Genomic DNA, 23,487 nt, shown 5'->3' on the forward strand with positions numbered 1-23,487 from the left:
GATAAACAAATAAGAATATTTATAAACAAAAGCTAGAAGTAGGAATTTGGTAATGATTTCTTTTTTCCCTTTTATAAAGTCATTTTTGAATATTTTGCACATGTCTAGACTAGAACACTCATTGTTGTAGTCACCTACACATCCTAACTTACTCTATCACGTTGAAGACTATCTCATTCACTTTGGCTCACATGTCCTATATGACTGTTCTGTATTTCATTTTTATAATAGCAAGTTGAAAGAGTCAAGCTTGGTTGTCTTGAAGGAGGAAGGGTCTTATACATATATTGGAGCCCTTCAGTAGACAGTCCTACCATATGGGCATAAATGCAAGAATTATAGAAATCATTTAGTTTGCATTCATTGAAAAGAAGAAAGCTAATTCTATTCAGTTTCAATCTACCACTTGGGTCCTAAGAAGATACCAGTCATGAGTTCTGCTGAGAATGGAATCTATGAGTCATAGTGTTCCATTTTCCCCTCATGATTTAATTAATTAAGTTAGAATCAATTAATACAGTCTGAACAATCATATAATAATACTCTATAGATGGGCTACTGGCTTCTCTCTCTTTTTTCCTCTCTCTCTCTCTCTTCCTCTCTCTTCCTCTCTTTCTTCTTCTCTCTCTTCCTCTCTCTTCCTCTCTCTCTTCTTCTCTCTCTCTTTTCTCTCTCTCTCTCTGTCTCTCTGTCTCTCTCTCTCTCTCTGTCTCTCTCTGTCTCTCTCTCTCTCCCTCTCTCTCTCCCTCTCTCTCTTTTTATATATCCTGTATCCTCTTTTCTCCCCCTAACCTTAACCCTAATTAGATTTTGCGAACTGGTACCAGGTCATTTGTTGGCTTACAAATCTGTGGTTGAGTTCTCTCTGAGCCTAACTTATGCCTTTACTTAGAAAGGCACACAAGGCTCTTACACAACTTGCTATTCTTTTATTTCTAATATAAAAAGTGTCTGTTCTCAGATTATACTCTTCCTCAAATTGTCATCATTTATTTTTGTCCATATAGCCCATGAAGAGATCTGCACTACCAATGAAGGGGTCATGTACCGCATTGGAGATCAGTGGGACAAACAGCATGACATGGGCCACATGATGAGATGCACGTGTGTAGGAAATGGTCGTGGGGAATGGACCTGCGTGGCATACTCACAGCTCAGAGGTATGTGGACCAGCCAACAAGGTCTTGGCCATTCTGCCAAACTGAAATGCCATTCAGCTAGTCTACAGCATTGGGTGAATCGAAAGGGTGATGACATAGCCAGCTCCTTAATTCTGCAGTGCTGAAGCAGTCCTGGTGTGTAAACACTTGGGGAGAACCCAAAAATGACTTCAAAGGGGAGAACACAGATATTTGATCACCCTCTTCCTAGTTTTTACCATTGGATTTGTGTCTATAAAAAGGATAGTGTTTCTGTGAAGACTAAAAGAGAAGGAAAATAAAACCATACTGTGGCTACAAATGGACTGATAAAGATCCAGTTTCAAACAGATAAATGGAAAGGAATATATATGAGGTAACTTGTGCTTAGAAAAACATCCCTAGCTTTTGAGCACTTTGAGACAGATGACCAGTGTTATGTCCCCAAGTCCACTATTTTTTTTAATCTACATCCATCTAGGAAAAGGGGCTTTGGCCCAAGCACCTGTTTGTACCCTTTTGTACCTGACTCAGTAGCTAGAGAGGTGAGAGGTCCTGGGTTCAAATGTGACCTTAAACACTTCCTAGCTGTGTGACCTTGGGTAAGTCACTTAACCCCAATTGCCTGGCCATTAAGACTCTTCTGCCTTGGAAATGATACTTAACACTGATTCAAAGACGGAAGTTAAGGGTTTAAAAAATATGTAGTATTTACCTGATGGCATTAATGTTGGATCATGGAATTTCCAGATTCAGGGCTACAACTCTACAGCAAAACTCCTTCTACTACACCACACTAGTTCTAAATAATAGATACATTTGATTACCTGGTAAGAGCTAGATGATTGGGGTTAAGTGACTTGACACAGCTGGGAAATGTCTGAGGTCAGATTTGAACTCAGGATTTCCTGTCTCTATCCCCTGAGCCCCCTAGTTGCCCCACCATTAGAACAATGGAAATTCCAAATTGAGACATGGGTTAGCAAATAGTCTGAAAATTTCTTTTTTTTTTAATTTCATAAACTTTTTATTCATGTGGATAATGTTTAAATTCTTATGCAAATTTGTTTTAATGGGAAAAAATTCATTCAAAATATAATTACAATATATACTATAACTAGTCAGATAATTTTCTCCATATTCCAATAATGCAGGATACATAAAGATTCTTGAAAAACTAATAAAGATATATTTGCCTTGGCTACTTTTAATATAAATTGAGAATTTCTTAGGGGTGTCGAAGTTAAGTGACTTAACCACAGTCACACTGCTAAAATTTGTTCATGGGAGGTCTTGAACCCAATATCTTCCTGACTCCTAGACTAGCCTGCTCTTTAAAATGTCATATTGGCTCTAGAACAAATCTTGCCTAATATTTCCGCAACAGATCAATGTATTGTTGATGGTATCACCTATAATGTGAATGACACCTTCCACAAGCGTCATGAAGAAGGTCACATGCTGAATTGCACATGCTTTGGCCAGGGCCGTGGAAGATGGAAGTGTGATCCTATTGGTGAGTTAAATATTCATCAATTTCCCTACCTGTGGGTGTCAATTATTAATTAACTTTTATTAAATTAATTTAAATTCAATTTGTAGCTAGTAGAAATTAAATTATAGCTAATAATTGAGAGGCTTTGTGGTGAGCAAATACTTCCCACCTTCCAGATAAGAGTTTGAAAGAATGTGGATTGATGGATTGTTCGTTGTGACATGACTCTCTGGCTGAGATCTCAGACCTGAGTACTAAATACACTTTTATGTATCAAGGTCCTAAGTGGGACAATGGGAACCTGTGACCCAAAGTTATGCTTTTTTCCCCTCTTAACTGATCATTTTATAATTTACTGACTAAGCCAAAAGGGAAAAAAGGGCAAAAACGATGCCAACAACCTTTGCCTCCAGGAAAAAAAAAATTATTTGGCTGCCCCTTAAGGGTTTTTTTTTAAGATCTTTGAAAGATTTTATTGAAAGATCTTCATTTGTATATATCAACTTGGAAGGAGAAGATTGAGGCTTAGAAGAGTTGTGTTCATTCAGCTTCTTAAGGCAGCCCAGAGCCCGTTATTTCTTTAGTAGAAGAGGCAGCCATCAATGTTTTCTAACTAATAAAACAAACCTTGATCAGGTGATAAGATTGGTTTGTTTGATCTGAGATTGCTAAATCTAAAAGAAGGGCTTACAAGGTATGCCTGGAAGCTCTTTGTCAAACATTACAAAGTTAATAAACAAATTCATTCATTTTACCTTATGGAAAGGCCAATGGTGGGGGTGAGGGGAGAGTTGAGAAAAGCAAGGATGGAATTGTTGTAAGCTTTTGCTTTTAATTTTTCAAATTGTAAGCATGCTGTGATGACATGAGATAAAATTCATTGGTGCTGCTCAAGGCCATAGACATATAAAGACAAAACAAAAAACAGTACCTATTCCCTAAGTAGCTTATAATTAGCAAAAAATAACCATCAAAGAAAACAAGCAACATTTTTTAGCATGACTGCCCAAAAAGGATTTCTATGTATTTTGAGAGAGCTTTTATTTTAAAGAAAAGATAAGATGGAAGTTACCAGTTTTAGATTCAAAATTCAAATGTATAATTCAGTATGTTCAAAATGTAACATTTGTTTTTGATGTTGAAAACCATTATGAGCAAATATATGTATGTAATGTTGATTCTATTATCTGTATGTATTATAGACCAATGCCAAGATTCAGAAACCCGAACATTCTACCAGATTGGAGATTCATGGGAGAAATACGTTCATGCTGTTAGATATCAGTGCTACTGTTATGGTCGGGGCATTGGAGAGTGGCACTGCCAACCTTTGCAGACCTATCCAGGTAAGACTCACTAATAATAGTTAAATTGTTGCAAATGTCAGTATATGCAATTAAAAGAACAGATTGTATCACTACCTATCCTGTAATATCTTTTTATAGACTTAGAGCCCGAATAGAGACCTTAGAGGTAACATAATATAATCTGCCCATTTTTACATATGAGGAAACTGAGACCCAGAGGAGTTAATAACTTGTCTAGCATTATAGAAGTAGTAAGTAGATTTGAATCCTGAAGTTCTGACTCCAAAGTCATCACTACTTCTACCATATCACTATAATTAACATGATATGTTATATATAATATAATATGACATATTATATTATTATATTATACTGTTTTATTTTATTTTATATATTTATAATATATTATATGACATATATAATATAACATTAAAATGTAAAATTCTAAGGCATAGATAATAATGCACATCGGTAGTCTAACCCCTTCATCTTAGAAATCAGGAAACTGGGTACCCAAGAGTTTCAGTGACTTACCCAAGGTCACAATTATTAGTACCTGAACTAAGGCCTTCTGAATTTATATTCAGTGCTCTTTCAACAAAACCATATCTTTTCTTGTTACTTTACAAAATAACTAATTATCAAACAGAACAATCCCAGAATGCTTTTTTCCCCTGGTAGCTGAGGTTATTGAAAGTTTTCGAAATGTGTCTCTGTATAATTTAAGTTTTACTCATGTAGAAAATTCCATCTGAATCAATCATTTCTATTGAATTTTAAAGCAGAATCTTTTATTACACTGGAGGTATCCAGTCAGATGCCACCAACTAACATTTCTCAGAAATAAAGTGTTCAGATTCCATACTGTGTCAGTAGGGACAGTTTTTTCTAAATAAGGTAGTTACAATTCAATATAAAGCAAGGCAATCTCTGAATCCCACCTTTCTGATTTCAATCCCTAACTAATTCTTATCCAATGGACAAATACTTCTCAGTTTGATCTGATGAAATCTGAGTCAAAGTGCCCAGGATCAGTCAGTGTTTGAGTAACCTGACCCATTCCTACCCACACAGTTCTAACTGCCCTCAAATGATTGACTAGAGTCAATTTGGAGAAAGACATAAGGCACAACTGATATTCTTAGACTGATTTCTCTGAGACTACATCTGAGTTTTCTTTTGCTCTTCAGTGGTTATTATGGTATTAAGGCCAACATTTCTTATTCCCGTGTATATTCACTTTGTTGTTAATACAGTAGAAATTGAACAAGAATATTTTTGAGAATCTTATGCCAGGCAGACAGTCATGGGAAATCTTGGAGGAATCCAGGAGGAGAATGAGATTAAATTAATTAAATACCTCCCCTGATGATGAATTGAATATGCTGCAATATATGAAGGAGGCAACACAGAACTTGTTCAGGAGAATTGTGTCCCACTCTGAACTTTGGCTATGAGACCTTTGGTTCCATATCTCTGAGCCTCATTCCCCTCATGGGTACCATGATGGGTTAGGTTCAATAATTTCTAAAATCTTTTCAGTGTCTTAAATTCAAACGCTTCATTTTTTGCTAACTGTAAAATCTGACTTAAATGTAGATTTCTTGACTTCCTCTAGATTAATAATTCAGTTCATGATATTTCTTTGAGCCTGAATATAAAGGTGATGTGCTCTTTTTTCATGGTGAAAACAGTAAACACCTAAGTATATTCACATTTTTGAATATGCCATGAAAAGTTTGCTGAATTTGGTAGAACCTAGTTAAAATTTCAGCTTCCCTACTCACTGTTTGACTTGTCCAAGTCACTTAACCTTCTCTGAACTTCAGTTTCCTTGTCTGTAAAATAAAAAAGGTGGACTAGATGATCTCCAAAGTCCCTTTTCAAATTCTAGTCTTCTTTTACAGAATATTTCCTTTGATTACTAGAATTGTAAGGTATCTTATAGAACATTGATCATTGATTCATGGTATCATATATTTAGAGTTCGTTAAGACCTAAGCAATCAGGTAGACCAACCCCCTCATTTTATAGATGGCAGCACGAGAGGGTAACTTGCTAAAAATCATACCAGTAGTCAGTAGCAGAGTTTGTCTTTGAGCCCAGATACTCTGACTTTTAAATCCAGAGCTCTTTCCACTATGCCATGAAACCTCAGTCCCAAACCTTTTGTTTTACAAATAAGGAAACTGAGGTTTAGAGATGCAAAGTGATTGACCTAAAGTCACACAGCAGGGTACTGGGAGAGTACATGGGAGAGGCATCATGACACTGGAGAATAGCATTTCTCCCTTCTAGAAGATAACAACAAATATCCTATGATCCATAAAAGACAGATACACATGGGCAGCAGTTTACTTTTGCCCTTACCTGTGTTGCTGAGTATCTACGTACATGTTCATTCAGTTTATCTATCTGTTGTTAAGGTAACTCAGTATATGATGCCAAGTTTAGGCTCAATAGAAAAAAAAATATTTGTTGTTTTAGTCATTTTCAGTTATGTCTGACTTTTTGTGACCCCATTTGGGTTTGTTTGTTTGTTTGTTTGTTTTTGGCAAAGATACTAGAGTAGTTTGTCATTTCCTTCTCCAGATCATCTCATAGATAAGGAAACTGAGGTAAATGGGTTAAGCCCAGAGTTATACAGTTAGTAAGTATATGAGGTTGGATTTGAATTCAAGAAGATATTCCATGTAGGAAAAGGGAGACAGACAGAGAGACAGAGAGAGATGGATGGATAAATGGATGGATGAATACATAGATACATACATACCTAGATTCATAGATACACAGATAGATAAATACATAGATCAGTTTAGTAGTTGGTATATATAGGGCATTGTACTAGGCATAAAGATCAGTGACACAGATCATGACCTCAAGAAGCTTTACGTTCCTGTTAGGGTTGTGGAAGGAAGAAAATAGCAAGCAAAGCACAAATTGCCTCTGAGCTTGCTCTGTTTAAAGAATTCTGCTTGGCCCTCTGTGTGAACAAGCCAAAGGAAGATAAGGAACATTTGGTGTGTAAATAAGCAAGTAGGAAAACAGAGTTCAGCAAATTAAAGGGGGAGATTTTGTAATGGAGAAAAAAACAACAACCTGGGTAGAAGACTCATGAATGTTTAACTTCCCAGGGTTACCTCTGTGGGCTTTTATTTGAACAATTTTTAAAACTGTACAAATTTCTCATATATTAATAGCTTTACTGATCAGGATCAAAAAGGTTCATAGAGTTTGTGAAAAGCTTTTTTAAAAATTATTATGATAAATAGAATTACAATGGAGAAACTTCACCAATTAAAAGCTTCCAGTTGTTTATCAGAGCCCAGGTAATGGCAAGGATAAGAGGATTAGGTCTGTAGAATGGCATTCATCTTTTAACCCTTTTCATCAACTAGAGCATTTCATGAAGCTAACCTTAAAAACCTCCAGGATTCATCTCTGCAGGCACCTCCAGGCATCCTGTACCCTAGATCTTAGGCGATATAAAACACAAAGCAGTATTGGAGTCTTCCAAAGATAGTTTGGTTGTGGGGTCTTTGGGGTTTTGTTAGGTAAGTACCGACTAGAAATTTAGAAGAGCTGTGACTGCACCAGGTTGCGTAGTGCTTCCATGGATGTAGTTTGCAACTGTGGCCCCACCACCACCTTAGTAAATGGTCTTCATCATCCACTGGTGGCCAGTCTTGTTGGAGCATATCTTGGCTGATGCTCAAGTGATAACTGTATAGTGTGGCATTAGGCTTATAGTAGAAGCCTCCCTAGATTGTTCAGTTACTAGAGCTTACACTCCTGGCACAACATGGAAGAACTCAGAACTATCTCTATGCCATGATGAATGAATGTCAAAAGAGGATGTTCGTGGAAGCAGTTGACAAGTAAGTTGATAATTGAGGGTCTAGTCTCTCCTTAGTTTGCTAGGTGTAAAATATGACTTGAACATAGATTTTTTTATGGCTTTCTACAGATTTTTAAGGTGCAGGACACTAAGATCCATTTGCCCATATTGTTGAGAATAAAATAAATACCAAGCCAACAAATGAGGTAGAAAGAGCACCAAAATTTTGGTGTCAGTACAGTTATGATCCCTCACTGCTAAGCAGTATGAATCTTTTGAAGACCCTCTCCACCATGTTCTAATTAAATCCAATCCAACAAAATATACTATATTGAGGAAACAGTGCTAAGTGCTAGAGATATAAAAATAAAACAAACAATTAATCTCAGAACTTACATTCTGCTGGTGACATAAAATGTGTAAACACTTAGCTACATACAAGATTATTGGAAGGGAGGGAGATCTGTTAAAAACTTAAGACAATCAAGAAAAGCTTCCTATAGGTGGTAGTACATAAGAGGATTCTTGAAGGATGCCAGGGGGTCTAAAAAGTATATTTGAGAAGGATGAGTGTTCCCAGGCAGTATGTACACAAGTACAGAAGTGAGAGAATAATATTCAGTTCTGGGAACACCAAGTAAGCCACTTTCATTGGAAAATAAAATGCATAAAGGAGAATAAAATAAAAGAATCTTGAAAAACAGGCTGAAGTCAGCTTGTAAAAAAAAAAAGCCTGGAATGCTTAACTTCAGGTTGTTTCTAATCCTAGAAGAAATAAAAAGCCACTAGAGATTTTGGAGTAGAGGGGAATGGCATGACCAGACTTGTGTTCTAAGGAGATCATTCCAAGGATGTACTGAAAAGGAGAAAGACTAGAAGCCAAGATTTCCAAAGTCTAAAGCCTTGGACCTCTTCTGGCTTTTGTTTTCTTCCTCACCAAATCATGGAAGTGGGCACAGGGGCTTGCTCAAGCTTGACCGAGGGCAAGGAAGTAGAAGTGAAAATATCACTGGGAGAAAGCATTCCTAGTTACTTTTCTTTCCCCTATTAAATCCCAAAGTAAATACACATGGCAGTCTTGCCAACCTTTTTATTCATAGATGAGAAAGTTAGTCATACTGAATTTCATTGGCAAAAAGAGAACCAGAAATCGACTAATAGTTCCGATTCTTAGAATTTAAACTATGTAAGTGCCAAACACAGATAATTTGTTGGCATACTATGCTTGATTCTCAGATATCATTGCTATTAGTGTAATATAAAAACATTCACTGCTCTCTTAAGGACTTGTGTCATTATAGTTCAACATGAAGGGCCTCTTCTTCCAGTTGTTTTTAGATACGTTTGTTCATTCAATAAGCATACATATAAAGTTTTGAAGACCTATCTTAAGTCATGGGCCATTTCTGATCAACTGGGAACAAAGGAAGCAATGATGAATTGCTGCTTGAGTTCTTTGCCTGGTGTCCCTTAGGTTCCACTGGTATCTAACAAATGACTCAAGCAAGCATCTTGCTGGACTGTAGTATGATACACACACACACAAAAAAAACAAAAAACAAGGATTTTGCTTCCCCACTTTTGATGGCTTAATGATTAGGAAGTGTGTGAAGAAAATGGAATATAGATGAGAAAAATATAGCTTTTAGTCTTCAATCAGCTTGGAATTGTTCCCAAATTGGGAGTGGGTTTGTTTTCATGGAGTTCTGAGTCCATACAAGTATGCAAGTCGTATATTTGTTCTGAAAAAGAATTAAAGGGAATTAAAGGAAACTTTGTGTATAAAAAAAACCTGTAACAGCTAAGATAACAATTAAGGTTGAAAATGAAGGTTCTTTTCTTGGTGCTTTCAGACAACTTAAACCTGTCATTAAGCCAGTGAAGTTCTCCATTAAACAGGCATACATTTTCTGTATTTGATTGAGGGGGAAAACCTGCCTTCTGGAAAATGTTAAGGAATTTGGATTTTTCAATTTTGTTTTAATGAGTTTTAGGTTCCCAAAAGCTAGAATATGAAAAAAGTGGTATGTGATTTTCTGATGTGTAAGCATGTATGTTTCAGATGGTCCTGTTCTCCATTTAGGGGCTTAAGCAGTCTAAAACATTTACTTATCCTTCCTTAACTTCAATTTTTTCAGATGGGCTCCTTAGTGTTATTCACGTTTGTCTTACTAGCCATATCTAACAAGACTTAGAAGCAAGGTCTTCTGGCTCTAAACAATTGTCTTTAAATAGTACCTACAATGTGCCAGGAACTGTGCTAAGAGCTTTATAAATATTATCTCATTTAATCCTCATGTTCATTTTTTTAGGTACATCTGGTCCAGTCCAAGTAATCATCACTGAAAGTCCCAACCAGCCCAACTCTCATCCTATCCAGTGGAATGCACCTGAGCCATCTCACATTTCCAAATACATTCTCAGATGGAAACCAGTAAGTACCATTTCCAGGAACCCAGAGCCATATTTATCTGGCACCACTAAATGAAGCAGTTCAGGGTCTGCACTATTATTAAGAAGCTCAGTAGATTGGTGGTGGAATACTCCGAAGTGCTCTAGTTACTTTAGTTATCAAGCCAACCAACTTGGATTAACCATTTGTGATCCACTTGTTCATGTAGCAATCAATCTATAAATGGACAACCAAACTAACATGAAAATTGAGAATTTTAGACTAGTAGATTTTTCTCTATGACACTTCCTAGAATTGGGTAAGATTTTTTTGAATGGGCTGAGTAACAGCAATGGAGACAGAGAGAGGGAGAATGAGAATGAGAATGACTTATTCTCTTGTACAAACAGAAGATTAGGACTTTTCATAGGATCATAAAATTTAGAACTGCCAAGACTCTTAAGTCATTGAACCAAACCCTTCATTTTAAGAATTTAAGAAACTGAGGCCCACTGATGTTAACTGACTTCCCAAGTTGGTACATCTTGCTGTTCCAAAAGTGAGTTTAACTGTCTTAATGTCCACTGGACTTTAAACTATACTTTTTCATCCTGAACTCTCATGTATCCACAAATATATATATATATATAATAACATTATATAAATAATAAACATATTTCTAGTATAACAATATATAATATTTTAAAGCATGCAAATAAAACATATAGATAAAATAAAATTGATATAAAAATTAGAGTTGGAAGGGACTTTAGAAATTACCCTAAACTATTCATTTTACACATGAGGAAATTGAGACTTGGCTTTATATATGGCTGAGTGATGAAAAAGTGGGTATGAGACTCCAGGTTTCCGAGAACATGTTATACTCTGGATAAATTTGTTGTTGTTATTTTTTAGAATTTGCAAAGTTTTTTTAAACTTGCTCTAGCCAATCTATTGTTTCATTTCTTTGGGCTTCCATTTTTGTGTATTTTCATGTTTACTCCATATTTGGGCTTTTAACTATGATGGTTTCTTAGAATTAATAGTCTGGTTGGATTATTACATAGGAATAAAAGTGAGCAACTCCTGGGACATTTTTTTTAATTGGAAGACTTTTCAAAAAGCTACAGTTTTAATGACTTCGAAGCAGGTCTTGAATGACAAAGAAAATTAAATTCTCTTCTTGAACCAATTGAAAGCTCATTTTTCTGTCTTTTCTTCCTACACTCACCAGCAAGGACACAACATTGATGAGAGGTGTTCCAATTTAAGACACAACGTTGTTGGGTGAGGTGTTAGAATTTAAGGTGGTGGAAGTTATACTGTAGAAATGCTAGAAATAGAGACTGCTAGATAGCACAGTAGATCGAGTGCCAGATCTGGCATCAGGAGGACCTGGCTTCAAATCTGACCTCAGACACTTCCTAGCTGTGTAACCTTGAGCAAGTCACTCAACCCTGATTGCCTAGCCCTTGCCACTATCCTGTCTTGGGATTGATTCTAAGACAGAAGGTAAGGGGGTTTTTTAATGCTAGAAATTTAGAAAAGCTGTGTTTTTTGAAAATGTGAGCTAAATTTTAACAGTAAAGAAAGTTGTGACTGTTTCTATTAATTCAATTAATTTGAACATTTGAGGTAGATAAATACTGGCTGATTTGATCAGGGTTCTTCTGATACCAGGCATTTCAAATATTATTTTGGCCTGCCATGGTTTGAACTATATGAATATCCTGTTTTAAGTCGGATTGGTTCCATACCACATCTATCGCCCTGCTCTGATTTGTGTGGTCTGTACCACATGAATGAAGCTGAACAGGATATGGATGTGTAAACATCAGCAAAGGATTCACTCACTTTCTTCTACAGGCATGCCCAAAGTTGGTTAACCTCCTTTTGCTGGGGCTGTTCATTCCTTTTTGAACCACTTCCAATTAACCTGGTTTATGATGATTCCAGAAGCGGGTCTCATAAAAAGAACTGCTCTTCTAAGCAAGGCAGATCCTCTATTTCCCTACCCACTCCACCTTCAAAGCAAGAGAACCAAGTTGGGTCTTGCCAACTTTAAAAAAAATAAAATGGAGTATTTCAGACACTTAGATCTCAGTATAAAAGATCTCTTTCCTAGTGGTGTTGCTATCAAGGATGAGATAAAATTAGTTAAGTTAAAACAGATTGTTCATATTAAATTTCTGAAAGAAAATAATTGACCTAGAGGAAAATGAATATACCCTCACAGTGCAGTGGCTCACCCTCTTCTTCCTGTCCTAAGGATCATTTTCATAATGAACTTTAAAAAAAGGATGAATATAGTGCTCTTCATTAGAGATTTTAGAATATATTTCATAACTATATCACTATAATTTGCATGTATTTGATCAGTTAAGCAACAACCATTTATTAAGTTTTCACCTTGTGTCAGGCACTATCCTTGGCAGCCCAGATGCAAAAACAAGGGAAGGGAGGAATGAAGGAAGGATGGATGGAAGGAAATAGAATAGATGGAAAGAAGGAAGGAAGGATAGAAGGAAAAAAAGAAGGATGGATAGAAAGAAGGAAGGATGGAAGGAAAGAAGGATGGATGGAAAAAGGAAGGAAAGAAGGAAGGAAGGAAGGAAGGAAGGAAGGAAGGAAGGAAGGAAGGAAGGAAGGAAGGAAGGAAGGAAGGAAGGAAGGAAGGAAGGAAGGAAGGAAGGAAGGAAAGAAGGGTTTATTAAATGCTTACTGTATGCAAGGCAGTAGAGAATACAAAGACAAAAAAGCAAGAGAACCACTGATTGGGACAAAAATGAAGTGTACACCCTAGCAGCACTAGATGATGGTGGCTTCAAAGAGTCAAAGTGAGTCTGGGTCTGACTTAGTTACAGAGAACTCTCAACAATCAGAATCCTAGGACTACAAGGTAGGGATTGGAGTGCCACATTGAAGGAGAGTGAGCGATGGAAAAGGAAACATGAGATAAAGATAATCCACAGAAATAACAGATAAATAGAAATAATTAAGACATAATTTTATGTATATATAGATCTTTTTGTCAAATGATGCTTTCTCTCATGGAAAGAGGGAGAGAGAAAGTTAACTGGATATTTTAATATAACAAAAAAATTTTTAAGTACTGAAAACTGAAAAAAAAGATATCCACAGAAAATAAAATATTTCTGTCCCCAAGACACTTATCAGGGGTAATAACATAACGATAAATATTTAGGCTAAATATAAGGAACATTTTGGGAAGAGGAATACTAGCAACTGGGGAAGATCAGGAAAGACTTACGGTGAAGGTCTCACTTGAGCAGAATTCCTATATTTTCAAAACTTTTTTTTTTTTCAAGAAAAATTCTCCAGGTCGTTGGAAAGAGGCTACTATTCCTGGTCACTTAAATTCTTACACAATCAAAGGACTCCGGCCTGGTGTGATTTATGAGGGACAGCTTATCAGTGTGCAACACTATGGACACAAGGAAGTCACTCGATTTGACTTCACTACTACCAGCACTGGCCCTCCTGTGTCTAGTAAGTTAATCCAGCTTGCCTGATTTTTCCCTGAAACTTTGGGACATGAACTTTCCTGCCCAAATTCCTCTGGAGAAATTCTCTACCACTGTTTTTGTTTGTTTATTTGTTTGTTTTTTCAGTATAGTTTTTGGGTTTTTATTTTCCTGGAGAAGGACAGGGAAAAACATTCTAGGAGCAGTGAGGATAGATATTCTTTTATGTATACACCTGTTTTTTCTCTGTGCTTCTAGCCAACATGGTCACAGGAGAGACAACACCACCTCCTCCTGTTGTTACTACTTCGGAATCTGTTACGGAAATTACAGCCAGTAGCTTCGTGGTCTCGTGGGTCTCAGCCTCTGATACCGTCTCTGGATTCCGTGTGGAGTATGAGCTGAGTGAGGAGGGTGATGAGCCACAGTATCTTGGTAGGTTGACTCATTCTATAATTTTTAGACAATAGTGGGGTACATGAAGAGCTTAGAAGAAGGGGCATCAGGAGAAGAGGACTCAGGCGTTGTTCTAAAATTGTTGATAACATAATCTGAATTGTCCTTTTGCATGTACAAATGAAGGCAATTGACCTTTTCTTACAGTGGCACTGAGTTAATTCTCATACATAGATCTCTTTTCCTAGTTTTCCTTATGAGCAGTCAGTAACATTTTTTTACAAGAAGCCAAAGAACTTTTTTGTAATTGTGTGGGTCTTGTTTCCACATGTTTAGCCCTGTTGGTACCCTACTTTTCTAATATGTGGCTTTCAAAGGTGTTTTTTTTTTAATCTTTGGCTTATTTCAATATCTCCTTCCTTACCCCAGGTGTTAATATACCTGGTGCTCTTCTCAGTTCAATGTTTTATTGACTAATGCATTTAATGCTATACGACAGAACATGCTAACTGGTATGCCTCTGAACTGATAACAGGGGATATAGCCATGTCCGAGACTGATATGGTGATCACAATCTCAGAGACAAACACAGATGCAAATGCAACCCTTTTTCACTAAATTCTGGAAGGTGTCATCCCCTCCCATGTCCGGAAGCATTTCAGTATTACCTTGGCACCTTCTTTTCTCAGGCATCTCTAATTCATTGATTCATTCAGTGGGATTTGTTAATACACAAACCATATCAAGAATTCTACTGGTTCCCCAAACCACACTTTGATAATTCATGTCTAACCCACTGAGCTAAAAAACCCAACTGGGGCGCCAATCATGACTTGGAAGAGGACATTCTAGGGAACATGAAATATTTGTGAGATAAAGCAAAATGGCAAAACATTCTGGAGCAATCATCCTTCACCTGAAGTCTATGAACTTCTTTTTTGTTTTTTGAAACTTGATAACTATTTCAATCTAATTTGTTTCCTTTGTAATCCTGTGTATTCTATGTAATGCATTCAAAAACATTATTCCTAGAAAAGGACCTTTGGCTTCACCAGACAGCCAAAGGGGTCTATGATACACACACACACACACACACACACACACACACACACACACACACACACACACACACACAACTCTAGGAACTCCTGATCTAGAGGAAAAATTCCATCATTTCCTATACATACGGTTTCTTGTTCAATCCAAGATTTGCTATTGTTTGCATTTTCTGAGTTATCTATCCTTATGCCTCAGTTTTGCAATTAAAATAGAAGGTATGTTGTGTGTTTTTAAATTAAGATAATAAATAATAATAATAATGAAGATAATAAAATTAATTTAAAGAAGAGAATTAATGAAGAGTAAAAGGAATTTTGCCACCTTACCTTCTATGTATAATTGAAATTGACCGTTGTAGTAGTAAGGCAGATGGGCATTGGGACAGGATGCTATTTTTGCTCTTGAACAGAACCTGCTTAGTAAATTTGCTTTTTCATTTGCAAGATCTTCCAAGCACAGCCACCTCTGTTAACATCCCTGACTTGCTTCCTGGACGCAAATACATCGTAAATGTCTATCAGATCTCTGAAGAAGGAGAACAAAATCTGATCCTATCTACCTCCCAGACAACAGGTAAGTTTGGGCCACACAGACACCCAGCACTTTTTCTGCAAGGCAGAATCTCTGATTTTGAGGGCATTTTGCTGATTTCTTCCTTGTCCCTCTCACTTATCAGCACCTGATGCTCCTCCTGACCATGCGGTGGACAGAGTAGATGACACCTCGATTGTTATTCGCTGGAGCAGACCACAAGCCCCCATCACAGGTCAGTTTAATCTCTTCTTCTCTGCTTTAGATTTCTTCTCAGATAGCAGGTGAGGGAGCAAATTTTGAACCGGGGCAAATACCTATTTCAGCAATATAGGATTTTGCTAAAAATAGGGTTATTTTTGCAACAAAAAAAGTGATGGGAATAGGTCTTATGATCTGACAGAGCTTGTTTATCTTTTAATTCTCTCACACATCCATACTACATGATACATGTATATTACATATACATATAAATATACATATATTCCAAGTGTGAGATACAAATATATAGCAACCATATACATAAATATGAAAACCCAAATGGTAACAAAGCAGAATTATTGTTTACAAAACTGAACCTTCCACAGAGTATTTTTAAAAATCTGATTATTTCCCACTGGAACATTATTTCTAGATTATTTTAAAGCAATAATTTCTTTAAAAATCTAGTTCCAGGGAAAAAGTAAAAAGGGGATTCTGGGAGAAGATAAGTGACTGATTGGATTGAGAGCCAGGCCTAGAGATGGGAGATCCTGGATTCAAATCCAGGACACTTCCTTGCTGTGTGACCCTAGATAAGTCACTTGACCCCCATTGCCTAGCCCTTGCCATTCTTCTGTCTTGGAACCAATACACAGTATTAATTCTAAGACAGAAGGTAAGGTTTAAAAAAAAAAAAGTAGAAGGAGAGCTTTCTTTTTGCTATTCCAACCCACCATAATCACAAGATTTTTTTTTAAAAGCATATACTATTTGTAAGGGCTGGAAATATCAAAACCATCCCTGACCTTAAGAAGCTTATCATCACTTCTCCCTTCATATGACATATTATTCTGAGCTCAGTGAATACATTTACTTGCTGCAAAAATTTTAAGCCTTTTGTTTCTCAGTGGGCATTTATGATTGTACATGAACCTTTATGTGACATATTTTGGAGAGTCATTGTTGTAAAGAGAATAGAGAAGTAGTCTCAGATTCAGAAAGCCTTAGATTCAAATCCTACTCTAATACATGTTGACTGGGTGACCCTAGGCAAGAATCTTAGTCCCCTACCCTACAATCTTCAGGCTGGAAAATGCAGATCTACATAGATAAATAATTTTCTCATCAAAATTGCAAGTCTTATCTGGGGAAAAAAGCATATTTTAAAATTCTTTATTATTTTTTATTAAATTTATTTTTACTTATAATAAATAAATAAAACTATTATTATTCTTTATTAAAATTCATTAGTACCTATCTTCTAGAATTCTATCCTTCTTGGCTTCTTATTTGTGGGAGCAGGTGATCATTTTTGCAAATGATACCATTATATGATTTCAGCTCAATTCAACAAACATTTTTTAAGCCCATGCTACATATAAAACACTGTGTTAAACAGTAAAGATTCAGATATATAGCCCCTGCCCTCTAAAAACCTGTAATGATAGAAGCAATATGACTTCAGTTAGGAAAAAATTCTCAAATAAATGTTATGGGAATTTTTTTTTACAGCATTTTTCTTTTTTCTTCTTTTTTTAAAGTTTTGGAAATTTTTATTTAATTAATTAATTTAGAATATTTTCCCATGGTTACAGGATTCATGGTCTTTCCCTGCCCTCCTGCTATCCCCCCTCCCGTAGCTGATGCACAATTCCACTGGGTTTTACATGTCATTGATCAAGACCTATTTCCATATTATTGAGGTTTGCACTAGGGTGATCATTTAGTTTATATCCCCAATCATATCCCCACTGACCCATGTGATCAAACAGTTGTTTTTCTTCTGTGTTTCTATTCCCACAGTTCCTCCTCTGGATGTAGATAAATAAATGTTTTCATAAGGAAAAAATAACTCAAATTTTTTTACGGCTTTACAGGTTACAGAATTGTCTATTCTCCATCAGTGGAAGGAAGCAGCACAGAGCTCAATCTCCCAGAAACTGCTAATTCTGTAACTCTTAGTGACTTGCAACCTGGAATGCAATATAACATCACTATTTATGCTGTGGAAGAAAATCAAGAGAGTACCCCAGTATTCATTCAACAAGAAACCACTGGAGTCCATCGCCAAGGTAACATTAAAAATACTATCAATAAAAGCATTATAGAACAAACTAATCATTCCATAAGCTTTTGTGTTATGCTAAAAAAAAAAAAAGCTTTATCTTTGGAGTTGAGTTTTAGCTTTCTGCTGATACTTCAGCTGGATGCCACAGTAGATAGAGTCTTAGCCCTCATCAGGAAGATCTGAGTTCAAATGTGGTCTCAAATATTAATCTATATATGACCCTGGACAAGTCATTTAACACCATTTGTCTCATTTCCTCATCTTTAAAATGAGCTGGAGAAAGAAATGGCAAACCACTCCAGTATTTTTGCCAGGAAAGCCCCAAATGAGGTCATGAAGAGTCAGACATGACTGAAATGACTGAGCAATAATGTCATATATGTGCAAGTAGTCTTGGTGGCATTAACTAAAATGTTCTATGTATGTGTGGTTAATTATTACTGATTAAAGATTAAAGATGAATGTTTGCTGTAGCATTATCAAAGGATTACAAATGAACTAGATGCTTAATAACTGCTCTTAAAAGTTACTCCATAACTCAGGAAAACAAAAAAGTACAATGTATAGAAACATAATGATTTTTTCCCCTGAGAATATATTACACGTACTGGAAACTCATTCTGTTATCTAAATGTTTCAATTAAAAATACCAAAGGCCAAAATTTTAAGTTATTTCAGCAAACCGAGAAAGCACTTAGAAGAACCTTTAATGGAAAATGTCACGATCAATTCAATTCAATAAATTTTGTTTTAAGCATCACCTGTATGAGGGTTGGGGATGCAAAGACATAATCCCTGCCCATAAGAAGCTTATAGTCATTTCTCCCTTCCTCCCTTTCTTTAGATTAATTTTTCAAAATATAAATTTCCTCCATTATTTTAAATGAAAACTCATTGCACTCTCGTTCCATATTTTTAGACAATGTTCCTCCCCCTACGGACCTGCAATTTGTGGAAGTGACAGATGTCAAAGTCACCATTATGTGGCGCCCCCCTGAAAGCGCAGTGACTGGCTACCGGGTGGATGTGGTCCCCGTCAATCTCCCTGGGGAGCATGGGCAGAGGCTGCCAGTCAGCAGGAATACCTTTGCTGAGATCAGTGGGCTCTCACCTGGGGTCACCTATTACTTCAAGGTTTTTGCAGTGAATCAAGGAAAGGAAAGCAAGCCATTGACAGCAGAACAGACCACCAGTAAGTTGTTTTGTACCCAAATTCTTCAAAGTAAAATATAAGGGGCTTGAGGTCAATTAGTGCAATGGAGAGTGTGTTGCATTTGAAGTCAGAGTCAAAGCTGAGTGCAATTGCAGCTCTGTCATCTGGCACATCACCTATCCTGTCAGAAGGAAAGCTAGATGTCCTCTGGTCTCTCATTGAGCTCTATTTCTGTGTAAAGCATTTTGCAAGTCTTAAAAGTGCTTCAGACCTTAATGTTGTTATTATTGTTCTTGTTATCTTTTGTCATCATCTACAATTCAGTTTTTGTCAAAATTAGCAAGTCTTTGGAGACCGCTTGGAATCATTCTGTACATTGGGTTTATAATAGTAAAACTGGACATGGGCTATTACCTGGTATGATAGATAAAGGACTGGCTTGTAGTAAGACAGACCTGAATTCAGACATTGCCTCTGTTATTTATTAGTCGTGTGATCCTAGGCAAGTCACTTCACTGCTCTTGGCCTCAGGTTCCTTCTCTGTAAAAGATGGGGATAATACCAACACTTATCTCCCAGGGTTGATCAACTGAGATACCATGCATGAAGCACTTTACAAAATTTAAAGTATTCTTTAAATGTTAAGATGATGATGATGATGATAATGACTACATTCAGCCCTAGAATGAATAGCATATGGGATACAAACTGCTTTTTTAGAAATTCAAATTGATACTTGTGTGTCAAATAGCATTTCATAGAGGATGCTTTTTTGCAGACCTGAAATGCTCTCCCTCTCTCTCATCTCTACCTACTGACCTGCCTGGTTTCCTTTAAGTCCTAACTAAAACCCCATCTTTTACAGGAAGCCAATGTGAAATATACCAGTGTGTTGAATTAGGCTAGGATCAGTTCACTGCCAAACAAGAAAATCGATTGCCAGTAGTATTTTTTTTCCACTGAAAGTTTTCATGTATATTGGAAGATCATAATAGCAATACAGAGAGGCTGATCTCATGAACTCCAGTGCATTTGATTAGCATCTCCCTGCTGATGATTCTGAAATCTACCCACCCTGACCTGTCCTCTCTCCTGGCTTCCAACCTTGCATCTTCCTTGTCTTTTGGACATCTGTAAGAATGAAATATTTCTACCCAGATATGTATTTTATAAAGTTTATTAGGAAGGGGTAGACAATTATTCCTCTAAGTAACCTGACTGCATGGTGCTTAGCCTGCATGCCTCTTTCCTCTTTCCCTCCTCACCTGCCTGCTCTGTTCTCTTCTTGGTTCTCCTCTGATTCTCTTTCGATTCTCCCTCTCAGAAGCCCAAAGCCTTGACTTTTATTGATATACCTAACATACAAAGATGCAAATCTGGTGCAACTATGCTCTGTCAGGAATGCTTGATAGACAGGTAAAGTTACTCAGGAAGGGGAGGGGATGAGCTTCATTGACACACATCTCAAATGGAATGTCCAGGAGATATCTTAAATATGTCCAAAAAAGAAGTTCTTCCCTATCCCCCATCCCCTCCCAACCTCCTTCTTTCCCCCTTACTATAAAGGGCATCAGGATTCCTCACTATCTCTCACCCCGCCCCAATATTCACGCCATTGCCAAACCCTGTCAATTTCACCTTTACATCTCTCAAACACTGCCCCCTTCTCTCCTCTGACTCCGCCTCCACTCTGGTGCAAGCCTTTATCAACTCTCACCTGGCCTATTGCAACAGCTGCCTGCCTCAAATCTCTCCTCATTCCACTTCATCCTCCATTCAGTCCCTAAAGTGATTTCCCCAAAGCCCAAGTGTGATCATGTCACTCCTCTGCTCAGTAACATTGAGTAATTCCTTATTGCATCTGGGAGCAAATACAAAATGCTCTATTTGGCATTGCCAGCTCCCTTCTACCTTTCCAGGCTTCTTATACCTTAGTCCCCAATAGTTACCTTGGATCCAGTGACACTGGCCTCCTGACTGTTTCACAAACAAGACACTCCATCTCTTGGCTCTGGGCATTTTCTTTGGATGCCTCCCAGGCCTGAAGTACTCTCCTTTTTCAACTCTTTATTTTATTGGAAACCTTCCTCAAACCCTCTTAATTTGAGTACCTGTCCTCTGTTAATCATTTCCTATTTTTCTGTATATTTAGATTGCTTTGCAAACATTTGTTTGCATGTTGTCTCTCTCATTAAATTGTAAGTACTTTGAGGACAGGAACTGTCTCAAGACTGTTTTTAGTCCTTTAGTCCTTCTTTAGTCTTTCCCACAAAGCCTGACATGTAATAGATACTTAATAAATATTTGATTGATCAAAGAGATTTGTCCAAGGTCTCACAGGTATTATTTAGCAGATCTAGAATTAGAATTCATTTCTTCTCATTCTAAAGCCAGAGTATTTTCTGGTAAACCAGGGGTTCTTAACTTGGGTTTTGTGAGTTTTAAAAAATATTTAGAAAATTATTTCAATGTGATTGTGGTTTCCCTTGTAACTCTATGTACTTAATTTTATTATTTGAAAACATTATTCTGAGAGGTCCATAGGCTTTGCCAGACTGCCTATCAGAGGGGCTCTGTGACTCAACAAAAAAAAAATTAACTCCTAGGCTAAATCATGGACCAAAAAAATTAGTAAATGTTCCTGTGAATAGTTCTTAGCCCTGATGGCAGGTGCTGAGTTATATGCTTTGGGAGAAAAGCCACAATTTCTGTAACTCCTCAAAAGTGAGAATCCAACTCTGAAGCTGTGGGTTTTAAAAATATCAGTTGTAATAATTCTGTAATTCTTTCTCATAGCGCAAATTTGACTATGAAACTGAAGGTAGGTTTAAGCATGTGCTATAATTACAGATGGTTTCAATTGAGAGCAGGAAGCATTATCTTTACTTGAATCGCACAAAGAAAATTTCATTTCTTCAAATAATATTATTGTGAAATGTTATTGAAATTTTCTATCATGGAAAGACTTCAATTTTCTTTTATTTTGTGTATATGATGATGAGAAAATCATACACTGAAGTGAATACAATAGGAAGTACTGTATTCGAGGACAGTCGGCTGTTCCACAAGATTCCAGCGAAACTTAGCTAAGTTTCTATGTTGATGAATAAATCAGGAACTATTTATTCAATTCTTACTATTTACCAGACACAGAGCAAAGCTCTGAGGATACAAAGAAAAAGCACAAACAGTCCCTGACTTCATGGATCTTATATACTAACAGGGAGATGGCATGGACATATATGATGATGATAATAATAGCTTCTAGTATTTATGTAGATTTTTAGAGTCTATAAAATACTTTACAAATATCTCATTTTATCATCACAGCCACCCTAGGAGATAGATTCTAACATTCCCCATTTCACAAATGAAGAAACTAAGGCAGAGGAAAGGTAAATGATTTGTCTAGAGTGACCCAGATAATAACTATCTAAAATCTGGATTTGAACTCAAGCCTTATCTTCCTGACTCCAAGCCCAGGGTTCAATCCTTTGAGCTACCTATGTATTTAGATACAGAATTGAAATATCTCAAAATGAAGCTGATGATAACTCCAAATTTCTTTTCTGTTCTGGTTTATTCACAAAATTTCAAACCTGTCAAGACATATACACTATGTATTTGTTGCCATCTTTAATTAATTGATCGTTTAAATACTTCCCAAAAAAGGACCTATTCCCTAATATTTCTTTGCCTTCTTTTTTAGAACTGGACGCCCCTACTAACTTGAGGTTTGTCAACGAAACTGACACCACTGTCTTGGTTACCTGGACTCCACCTCGTGCCAGGATTGCAGGTTATCGACTGACTGTGAACCCTACCAGGGGAAATCAACCTAAGCAATACAATGTGGGACCATCTGCCACCCAGTACCCATTGAGGAATCTACAGCCAGGATCTGAGTACACTGCTTCCTTGGTGGCTGTCAAAGGCAATCAACAAAGTCCCAAGCAAACTGGAGTCTTCACTACTTGTAAGTCAAATCTCTGTCCAGTGACATTGAATTGGTCAAATTCAAATATACAGGTTTCCCTAAATACAAGGTATATAAATATATGTGTGTATATACACATTATATACACATATTATATATTTTATATGTCTATATTATACATATATAGATATATATTTGTATATATACACATTTTTCCAAAAGAAAGGATTATCAATAATGCATTTCCCATTGGGACATAATTCATAGCACAAAAGGTTACATTACTAGTTAAAAATTTCATTCAAATAGATGACCACTTGTTGAGTATGCTATGGGGGGGAAGTCTTTTCCTATTATAGATAGAACTAGAAGGCTGCTCAGATACCTTCTATATCTCAAATTCTATGAGTCTTTATAGCCAAACAAGTCTCCAAGGACTAGTTAGATCAAGATATGGCAGAATAAAGAGAAAATCAGAATTCA

General features: G+C 36.7%; 1 protein-coding gene across 12 annotated transcripts in view; it reads left to right on the plus strand.

The window, feature by feature from the left end:
* FN1 (fibronectin 1) overlaps window positions 1–23,487 on the plus strand; it is an 85,492-nt gene that overhangs the window by 20,021 nt on the left and 41,984 nt on the right. For all 12 annotated transcript variants that reach the window (XM_001368412.4, XM_007501773.2, XM_007501777.2 and 9 more), the window contains exons 10-20: window positions 1,008–1,160; window positions 2,527–2,655; window positions 3,837–3,980; window positions 10,092–10,213; window positions 13,504–13,684; window positions 13,918–14,094; window positions 15,559–15,687; window positions 15,791–15,880; window positions 17,724–17,918; window positions 18,834–19,106; window positions 22,777–23,043. In XM_001368412.4, the coding sequence (XP_001368449.1) occupies window positions 1,008–1,160; window positions 2,527–2,655; window positions 3,837–3,980; window positions 10,092–10,213; window positions 13,504–13,684; window positions 13,918–14,094; window positions 15,559–15,687; window positions 15,791–15,880; window positions 17,724–17,918; window positions 18,834–19,106; window positions 22,777–23,043 (1,860 nt within the window). The remainder of the gene's footprint in view (window positions 1–1,007; window positions 1,161–2,526; window positions 2,656–3,836; window positions 3,981–10,091; window positions 10,214–13,503; window positions 13,685–13,917; window positions 14,095–15,558; window positions 15,688–15,790; window positions 15,881–17,723; window positions 17,919–18,833; window positions 19,107–22,776; window positions 23,044–23,487) is intronic.

Source organism: Monodelphis domestica, chromosome 8, assembly GCF_027887165.1.
Source record: "Monodelphis domestica isolate mMonDom1 chromosome 8, mMonDom1.pri, whole genome shotgun sequence".
Lineage (NCBI taxonomy): Eukaryota > Metazoa > Chordata > Mammalia > Didelphimorphia > Didelphidae > Monodelphis > Monodelphis domestica.